Here is a 9,946-nt window from a genome sequence, read left to right on the forward strand (position 1 = left end):
TGCCACGAGGAAATCGCCATGGAGAAATTGGCACGGAGAAATTGCCACGGAGAAATTTCCACGGGGAAATTGCCACGGAGAAATTGCCACGGAGAAATTGCCACGGAGAAATCGCCACGGAGAAATCGCCACGGAGAAATCGCCATGGGGAAATTGCCACGGAGAATTGCCATGAAGAAATTGCCACAGAGAAATTGCCACGGAGAAATTGCCACGGAGAAATTGCCACGGGGAAATTGGCAGGGAGAAATTGGCAGGGAGAAATTGGCACGGAGAAATCGCCACGGAGAAATTGCCACGAAGAAATTTCCACGAAGAATCGCCATGAAGAAATGGCCACGGAGAAATTACCACGAAAAAATTGCCAAGGAGATGACGTGGGAGGGGGAGGGGACATCCAGACTGACAGCTGCAGAGAGACAGAGAATCCAACAGGCAGATTGAGGAGACACACAGACTGACAGACAGAGGATTGGGCAGCCAAGGGACGTAGAGAAAACAAAACTATATTTTTTATTTTACCAGGTAAGGCCCAGTGAGCTATATAGTTATTTAACGGAAGTGACCTGGCTATCACAAATGATAGCTCAACGAAGTGGCTTATCATCATGTGGAAATTCATAGCAGCCAAATACTCGAAATGCACATTGATTGTAAATGTGGAGGGAAAAAAGAATGGATGACCCAGAGGAAATTCCACACGACCACAGGCAGAGAGACACGCAAACTCCAAATATACGGGCATGGAACTCACGACCTCCTGTATACCAGACGAGGCAGTTAACATCTCATAGCCACTGTGGCGCCCCACAGAGATGAGGAGAGGGAGAGAAACCGAGAGACACGGGCAGATGATGGAGCTTGGAGGACAGACCAGGAGATGGGACAGGCAAACAGCCGAGAGAAAAAAAAACACACGCGAACAAGTGACGTGCACAAGCAGGCAATCCGACTTGCAGGTAACACAGACGTATGTCTGCATCCATAAGAGGGTTTTTTGGGGGGGTTAAATCGCGTACACACACGCGCGCACGTTTCCAAAACTTTTCAAGAAACCTGTCCGAGCAAACTTTTATTCGGGGGAAAAGTATTTTATTTAGAAATTAACTTACAATCGTGCACCCATTTAGATGACTAACAGTTACACAATTATTTTTGCACTAATCCCTTAGTTCGTAATATAAATGTGTCGTTAAACCCGCCGCCACCCGACACAGCCAATTAGTAACATATGTATGTATGTTGAACTTATTATGCTCCATACGTAGCTAACCGTGCTAAGACAGATACACACACAGACACAAAGATTCCACCGTGTGGCCTTAACAGACTGTTGGGGCAAGTGCTGTTAGCGAGCACCTATGAAGGCCGGCACGGCACACGAGCGGGTGGGTGGCCAGCACCACGCACGACCGCCTTTGTCTCCCGAGTGGCGATGTTTACACACTGCACCGGGTTATAATTTGAGGCTGAGTCGACCTAAGGGAGGCCCGGGACCGGTTCAGATAATCGTCACTGGTGTTGGCCGTGAGCGGGAATCGAACCCGGGTCGCCAGGTTCATAGCGCAGCGCGCTGACCGCTACACTACCGCTCCCCACACAGACACACACACAGCTACACACACAGCAACACACACAGCGACACAAATACACAGCGACACACAGACAGCGACACACACACGCAGCCACACACACAGCGACACACACACAGCGACACACACTGCGACACACACACACAACGACAGACACACACAGCCACACACACACAGCGACACACACACACACAGCGACACACACACACAGCGACACACACACACACAGCGACACACACACACAGCGACACATACACACACACAGCGACACACACACACACAGCGACACACACACACAGCCACACACACACAGCGACACACACACACAGCCACACACACACAGCGACACACATACACACACAGCGACACACACACAGCGACACACACACACACACAGCGACACACACAGCGACACACACACACAGTGACACACACAGCCACACACACACACACACAGCGCCACGCACGCAGGCACGCGAGAGCTTGCCCTTACCGGTGAGCAGGAGCCGGTACTGGGGGATCCTCTGCACCGGCTTGAGCAGGTGGTGCTTCAGGGCCAGGTTGGCGCAGCGGGGGCTCATCTGAGAGTCGTGGGGGCGGGGCGGGCGGGGGCACGGGGGGGGGGGGGCGGGGGCACGGGGGGGGGGGGGGCGGGCGACGACAGTGGGGGGGGGGGGGGGGTTGCCTACGTTGAGCACGAGTTTTGACGCACTTCTGAAACGCTTGGCCAAGACGGTCCCTGGCACCGGAGTGATCGTCCGGAGCCGGTCCCCAGTCCTGGAACGGGTCGGCGAATCGGTTCCTGGGAACTGGGGACGGGGAGAGCTCGGGGAGCCGAGTCAGCCCCGGCTCTCGGACGCTTCAATCAACCGGCCCCCCGGGTTCTGGACCAGCCGCGGCTCAAGAATATATATTTTCTCCCGCGTCGGTCAACTTCTGGTTCTGGAACGGTTGATCGAGCCGGTGACCCTGATCTCAATTCCCCCCCCCAGAAAAAACGGCTGGATAAAAACTGCTTCCAGATCTAGAACAGCTGGTTAAGGCAGTGCCCCCCTCTCTCTTCTTGAAGACTTGGCTAAGCTAAGTCAGGTCCTGTGAAACTTTGGCTGAGCCCGTGCCGGTTCTGAAACCCGTGCCGGTTCCGGAACCCACCTTGATTGTATAACCTGTCTGGGATCTACAACCCATCTACGTTCTAAAACCCCGTCACGGTTCCAGAATCCATCACATTTCCAGTCCTCTCTCTCTCCGAGTCGTCCTCTCTCTCTCTACGGCAGCGAGCGAGGAGCGAATGCTGCGCAGCGGCAGCAGCGGCGCCTGCCGTCGCAGGCTTCCGGCACTATTGATATATCATCATCATTTTAACACGTAGTTGGCTTTCGCGACCAATATCATTCCTTGGGTTACATCGTGTAAATCGACAATTACAATGTTGCGGCATGGCTCACCAGCACACCGGTGCGCTGTACTAGAACCGAATTGGCACGTTCTGTTTACGTGACGCAATTGGCTGTGTCGGGTGGTGGCGGGTTTAACGACACGTTTGTATATTTACGCGATACAACCCAACAAAAACCTGCATCATCACCGTCATCATCACCGTGACGACGACGATGATCATGATTTACATCGTCCATCGCGACGCTCTCGCCGAACCTCGAAGTCCCGCACGACGGCGGCGAACGGCGGGAACTTGCGGCAGCACTCATCCAGCAGCAGGGTGATGCGGTCGAACTCCTTGATGTAGGCCGAGTACATCTTGAGGTAGGGCCCCTTGCGCATGATCACGTCGGCGATGCGCTCGCGCTCCTCCTCCCTGACGCGCGCACGGACACGCACGCACACAAAGACAAAGATCCCCCGTGTAGGTTTAACAGACGAGGGCAAGTGCCATGGGCGAGGATGCGCCTACAAAGGCCGGCCGCGGGCGCACGAAGGGGGTGGGGGGTGGCCAGCACCACGCCTGGCCGCCTTTGTCTCCCCAGTGGCGATGTTTACTACACATCGCACCAGGTACTCATTTGAGGCCGAGTCGACCTAGGGGAGGCCCAGGACCGGATCCGATAATCGTCACTGGTGTTGGCCCGTGAGCGGGAATCGAACCCTGGTGGGGGTGGTGGTGGTGGTGGGGGGGGTGGTGGTGGTGGGGGTGGAGGTGGAGAAGGTGGTGGTGGTGAAGGTGGTAGTGGTGGTGTTGGTGGTGAAGGTGGTGGTGGGGGGGTGGTGGTGGTGTTGGTGGTGGAGGTGGTGTTGGTGGTGGTGGTGGGGGGTGGTGGTGTTGGGGGGTGGTGGTGCTGGGGGTGGTGGTGTTGGTGGTGGTGGTGGTGGGGGTGGTGGTGGTGGTGGGTGGTGGAGTTGGTGGTGGTGGTGGTGGAGAGGGGTGGTAGTGGTGGTGGTGGTAGTGGTGGAGGTGGTGGTGGTGGTAGTGGTGGAGGTGTTGGTCGTGGAGGTGGTGGTGGTGGTGGAGGTAGTGGTGGTGGTGGTGGTGATGGTGTTGGTGGTGGTGGAGGTAGTGGTGGAGGTGGTGGTGCGTGTGACTGACCAGTGAGCCATGCGCTCCTCCAGCTCCTGCAGCAGGCTCTGGTTGAGCTCGTAGAGCTGGGGCAGGTAGAGGAGGATCTGGGACAGCGTCTTCTCGTCCACCAGGGGCTTGCCCGCCTCCACGCCGGCGCTCACCACCGCGCCACGGAAATCCTGCAGCGGGCGGGTGAGCGGGTTGATCAGTGGGTGAGCGGGTTGACCAGCGGGTGAGCGGGTTGACCAGCGGGTGAGCGAGCGATTGGGCGAGCGGGTCGGTGGGTTAGTTAGGCGAGGGAAAGAATAAGTGAGTGAGTGAGTGAGTGAATGAGTAGGTGGGTGGGTGATTGAGTGAGTAAAGAAGCCGGTTGGTGAGTGAGTGGAGAGGATGGGTAGCTAAATGGGTGAGTGGGTGGGTAACTAAATGGGTGAGCGAGTGGGTGAGTGAGCGAGCGAGAGGGTGGGCGAGTGAGTGAGCGAGTTGGCGGGCGAGCGGGTGGGCGAGCGGGTGGGTGGATGAGTGAATGAGTTAGTGGGTGAGTGAGTGTGCAAGTGAGTGATGGCATGAGCGAGCGGGCGGCATGCTGAACAACTGAATGTGTAAATAAACTAAAAAACTCACAATGTGTAGCAGCTTCAGGACATCAACAAACCTAGAGAGACACGAGGCACATGGTCACGACACTTTGTGTGTGCAGGCCTAAGTGTTCAAGGCGGGTCAGGGATAGAGGTAAGGATAGGGTTTGTGTATTAAGAGTGGAGTGGAGGGGGTGGAGGTGGTGGAGGGGTGGGCCGCCGTGATACGTACACTCTCTCCGAGCTGACCATCTCGCGCGCGATGTGGAACGCCTTGTTCCTCTTCACTTCCACATCGCTCTGAGAGAGAGAGAGGAGAGGCACAAACAACAACACAAGCACCAAACCCTTTAGCCTCTAATCAAATAGCAACCGCGTGAGAAACGTTAGTCGCATACAAAAGGAATTAGAATGGGTATTCTGTATGAATGAGAAATTCACATGTGAACACCAAAAATGTAATTCTTACATCGGAGGCAAAGCTGCAGCCCTGCAACTGAAAGTGCGCCACGGTGGCTCGGAGATGTTAACTACCTCACCTGGTATACAGGAGGTCGTGGGTTCGATCCCGACCCTGACGCCTGCTGCTGTATATTTGAAATTTGCGTGTCTCTCTCCCTGTGGTCACGCAGATATTTCTCCAGGTCCTCCGGTTTTCCCCTCCACATTTAGAATCAACATCGCGCGCTCAGAGTATTTGGCTGCTGTGAATTTCCACACGACAAGCCACTTCGTTGGAGCTATCGTATCTGAGAGCCAGCTCGCTAATGAAATAGAGCTACACAGGCTCAGTGGGAACTTGCCTGGTAAAATAAAAAGAGTTTGGTGAAGAGTTAGTTAGCTTGCTCGCGCAACTCCTGGCGGCAAGGGCCCTCTCCTACATGACAGCCCCTCTTGACGATTCTCGGCCTACTCAGAACCAGGATATTTAGCTTCACCGGAGGAATCCGATGAGCTAGCAAGCTCTTCTCCACAGATCTCCAGCGGCTCACAGATGTCCAGTACTCGCCCACGCCGGCCAGACACGCTGGGAGAGGTTGGCGTACCCACACTTTACCCCACCGTACGCGACCCGACGGCCGGGTGGGACAGAGGCGATGGAGGCGGAACGAAAAGGTTCTTGCGCAGCGACAACGCCGCGGGGGGGGGGCGGCGGGTGGAGCCGAGAGCCAGGCCACTGTGCGTCCCCTGGCCGCTGTGCCCTTCCTGGCCGCTGTGCATCCCCTGGCCGCTGTGCGTCCCCTGGCCGCTGTGCGTCCCCTGGCCGCTGTGCGCTCCCTGGCCGCTGTGCGTTCCGTGGCCGCTGTGCGCTCCCTGGCCGCTGTGCGTCCCCTGGTCGCTGTGCCCTCCCTGGCCGCTGTGCGCTCCCTGGCCGCTGTGCGTTCCCTGGCCGCTGTGCGTCCCCTGGCCGCTGTGCGTCCCCTGGCCGCTGTGCGCTCCCTGGCCGCTGTGCCCTCCCTGGCCGCTGTGCGTCCCCTGACCGCTGTGCCCTCCCTGGCCGCTGTGCGTTCCCTGGCCACTGTGCGTCCCCTGGCCGCTGTGCCCTCCCTGGCCGCTGTGCGTTCCCTGGCCACTGTGCGTCCCCTGGCCGCTGTGCGTCCCCTGGCCGCTGTGCGCTCCCTGGCCGCTGTGCGCTCCCTGGCCGCTGTGCGCTCCCTGGCCGCTGTGCGCTCCCTGGCCGCTGTGCGTCCCCTGGCCGCTGTGCGCTCCCTGGCCGCTGTGCGTCCCCTGGCCGCTGTGCGTCCCCTGGCCGCTGTGCGTCCCCTGGCCGCTGTGTGCTCCCTGGCCGCTGTGCGCTCCCTGGCCGCTGTGCGTTCCCTGGCCGCTGTGCGTCCCCTGGCCGCTGTGCGCTCCCTGGCCGCTGTGCGTTCCCTGGCCGCTGTGCGTCCCCTGGCCGCTGTGCGCTCCCTGGCCGCTGTGCGTCCCCTGGCCGCTGTGCGTCCCCTGGCCGCTGTGCGTCCCCTGGCCGCTGTGCGCTCCCTGGCCGCTGTGCGTCCCCTGGCCGCTGTGCGCTCCCTGGCCGCTGTGCGCTCCCTGGCCGCTGTGCGCCCCCTGGCCGCTGTGCGTCCCCTGGCCGCTGTGCGTCCCCTGGCCGCTGTGCGTCCCCTGGCCGCTGTGCGTCCCCTGGCCGCTGTGCGTCCCCTGGCCACTGTGCGCTCCCTGGCCGCTGTGCGTCCCCTGGCCACTGTGCGCTCCCTGGCCGCTGTGCGCTCCCTGGCCGCTGTGCGTTCCCTGGCCACTGTGCGTCCCCTGGCCGCTGTGCGCTCCCTGGCCGCCACGCCGAACCGGGAAGGGAGTCGCACGGTGGCAGCCAAGGGCGTCGCGGCTTCCACCCCGTGGCACACAAAGAGCTTCCCACCCCCCCCACCCTCGCCCCCCCCCACCCTCGCCCCACCCACCCTGCCCCCCCCCCCACCCTGACCCCCCCACCCTGGCCCCGCGGAGGAGCGTGCGCGAGCTGCAGAGGAGCCGCCGTCTCCTTAGCAGCGGAGCTTCCCGCGCCAGAACCCACGACGGTTTGGGGTCGCGGGGGGACCCGGGAGGGGGGGGTAAGGGGGTAAGGGGGAGGAGGGGTGCGGAGGGCGACGGTGGCGGAAAGGCGGCAGTGGCAGTGGGGAGCGGCAGGGTGCCTGCGTGTGTGTCCCTGTGTGTCTGTGTGTGTCCCTGTGTGCATGTCCCTGTGTGTGTCCCTGTGTGTCTGTGTGTCCCTGTGTGTGTGTGTCCCTGTATGTGTGTGTCTGTGTGTTTCCCTGTGTATCCCTGTGTGTGTGTGTCTGTGTGTGTCCCTGTGTGTGTGTCCGTGTGCGTGTCCCTGTGTGTCCCTGTGTGTCTGTGTGTCCCTGTGTGTGTGTGTCCCTGTGTGTGTCCCTGTGTGTCCCTGTGTGTGTGTGTCCCTGTGTGTGTCCCTGTGCGTGTGTCCCTGTGTGTGTCCCTGTGTGTCTGTCTGTGTGTGTGTCTGTGTGTGTCCCTGTGTGTGTGTGTCTGTGTGTATCCCTCTGCGTGTCCCTCTGTGTGTCCCTGCGCGTGTCCCTGTGTGTGTGTCCCTGCCGATGACTGGTACCAGCGGTATCAAGATCGGCCTCAGTGGAGGGGGGACTGGGGGGGACGGGGTTATGGGGGGGGGCGGAGGCAGCGGGGGGGGGGGGGCCCTCAGTGGCTTTCATCTGAATGCGTCCATTCACGGGGAAGATAGAGCGGTTGTGCAATGGGGGGTGGGGGGGGGGGGAAACCGGATTGTCCGGGGCGGTTTGGGAAGGGGCCGCCAAGTCACGACGCCTGTGTGATTAATGTCCCGTGCAGACCTGGGGTCAATAACAACAACGATGATGATAGCGGTAACGATACCTACGACACTTGCCGACAGCAAACGTGAGCTGGAACTACGATTCACGACCGCGCTGCGATTGCGGTTCAGTACGACTCGCGCAATCGCCGCACCTCCGATTAGCACGGTCGGCTACGTACGGTGCGAAAGAAGTTCCACGTGCGTAGTTTCTTGTCCTTCCCCCGCACCTCCGACTAGCGCCGACTAGCGCGATGGGTTTGGCGCGGCGCGCTCTGCAACCGGCGACCCGAGTTCGATTCCCAGCCGTGACTAACGTCGAGTGGCGAGTGATAGCTTAATCCCCCCCCCGCAACTTCACCAACACACATTGACGGGCGCGGTGAAGTATGGTCAAAATCTTCCATCATTGAGATGGTGTGGGGAGGCCTTCATCCTGCAGTGGACTGGTGAAAAGTGCGGTAAATAAACTTTTGATCATTCTAGAGCCTACTAATAGTCTCCCCATTGCAGCACACACCGTTAGCGAGCACCGATTTAGGCTGGGCCAGCTGACATTTACACACCGCACCAGGAGTCAGCCTAGCGGGAGGCCTAGGAACGGGTTCAATTGCCGCTCGCCACTGATGTCAGAATCAGCAACTTTATCAATTCCGGAGAAATCCGATGAGCTGCAAAGCTCTTTTTCACAGATGTCCAGCGGGGGCACGGAATCAGAAAGAAAGACGTAAGCCGGGTTCGTAACGCGGCACGCTAACCGCTGCACCACCACTCCCCCATGCAAAGACAAAGATTCCCCGTGTAGCCTGAACACAGCTGTTGGGGCGAGTGCTGCGACTAGTGAGCGCTCGTCGATCCGTGAGTCTTCCCGGCACGTGAATCACGGCGCCGAGTCTCACCAGCGGCGGAGCACGCGGGCGGCAGCAGCGTTCCCGGCTGCCTTGAGCGACATGGAGCACCCCGCCTTCTCCTCCTCACGCTCCTCCTCCTCGTCGTCCTCGTCGTTATCCTCCGACGAGGTGTCGGGCACGTCCTCGTCCGACTGGATACTGTCGCCGAAGCTCTTCATCCGGCCGGTCCTGAGAGTCGCACGACGATGGTAAAGACGCCGGTAACGACTGGCTGACAACAACGATGACGACAATGACGATGCCGGCGACAATGACAATAATGACGATGACGACGATGACGACGACAACAATGACGATGCAAACGCACGCTCCCACGCCCCCACGACCCCACGACCCCGCGACCCCACGACCGCGCGACCACACGACCCCACAACCCCTCGACCCCTCGACCCCTCGACCCCTCCGCCGCCACGCAATCACCTGGCGCCAGCGTCCGAGAAGCTGCCGTCCTCTGCGTCCAGGAAGGAGTTCATGTCCACGTAGGAGAAGGGTTCTTCTTCTTCGTCGTCATCATTGTCGCCGTCAACACGGCGGCGGCGGTCCGAGTCGCCGCGGAGGGCCTCCACGCGGGGGTCACCCCACCGTGGGTCGCCGCCACTGCGGAGGAGATCCTGGAGGCCGAGGCTTCTCCCACGCGGGCGTGGCGGTGGCACCGCCGCCACGCGCTCCACCACACGCTGCTCCACGCGCTGCTCCACGCTCTCGTACGCGGCGTCTGTTGGGGCGGGACGACGGTCGGCTCCTGAGTCAGCACGAAACGTCAGTTGGCTCGACGGTCGGTTGGCTAGACGTCGGTTGGCTCGACGGTCGGCTGGCTAGACGGTCGGTTGGCTAGACGGTCGGTTTGCTAGACGGTCGGCTGGCTAGACGGTCGGTTAGCCAGACGGTCGGCTGGCTAGACGGTCGGTTGGCTAGACGGTCGGTTTGCTAGACGGTCGGCTGGCTAGACGGTCGGTTAACCAGACGGTCGGCTGGCTAGACGGTCGGTTTGCCAGACGGTCGGTTGGATTATAGCTCTGTCGACTTGTTAGTTGGCTGACCAGTTGGATTATGGGTCAGTAGTTTAG

General features: G+C 60.0%; 1 protein-coding gene across 1 annotated transcript in view; it reads right to left on the reverse strand.

The window, feature by feature from the left end:
- The window catches only part of FGD6 (FYVE, RhoGEF and PH domain containing 6), a 45,032-nt gene extending 36,023 nt beyond the window's left edge, over positions 1-9,009 (reverse strand). The window contains exons 1-6 of the mRNA XM_061574368.1: positions 8,868-9,009; positions 4,918-4,985; positions 4,732-4,762; positions 4,135-4,286; positions 3,249-3,408; positions 2,086-2,173 (exon numbers count right to left, since the gene is read on the reverse strand). Coding sequence (XP_061430352.1) covers positions 2,086-2,173; positions 3,249-3,408; positions 4,135-4,286; positions 4,732-4,762; positions 4,918-4,937 — 451 coding nt within the window. The 5' untranslated portion in view covers positions 4,938-4,985; positions 8,868-9,009. The remainder of the gene's footprint in view (positions 1-2,085; positions 2,174-3,248; positions 3,409-4,134; positions 4,287-4,731; positions 4,763-4,917; positions 4,986-8,867) is intronic.
- Positions 9,010-9,946: the final 937 nt, after the last annotated feature.

The sequence above is a fragment of the Lethenteron reissneri genome, chromosome 55 (genome assembly GCF_015708825.2).
Source record: "Lethenteron reissneri isolate LAM-NWPU_2019-01 chromosome 55, ASM1570882v1, whole genome shotgun sequence".
Taxonomy (NCBI): Eukaryota; Metazoa; Chordata; class Hyperoartia; order Petromyzontiformes; family Petromyzontidae; genus Lethenteron; species Lethenteron reissneri.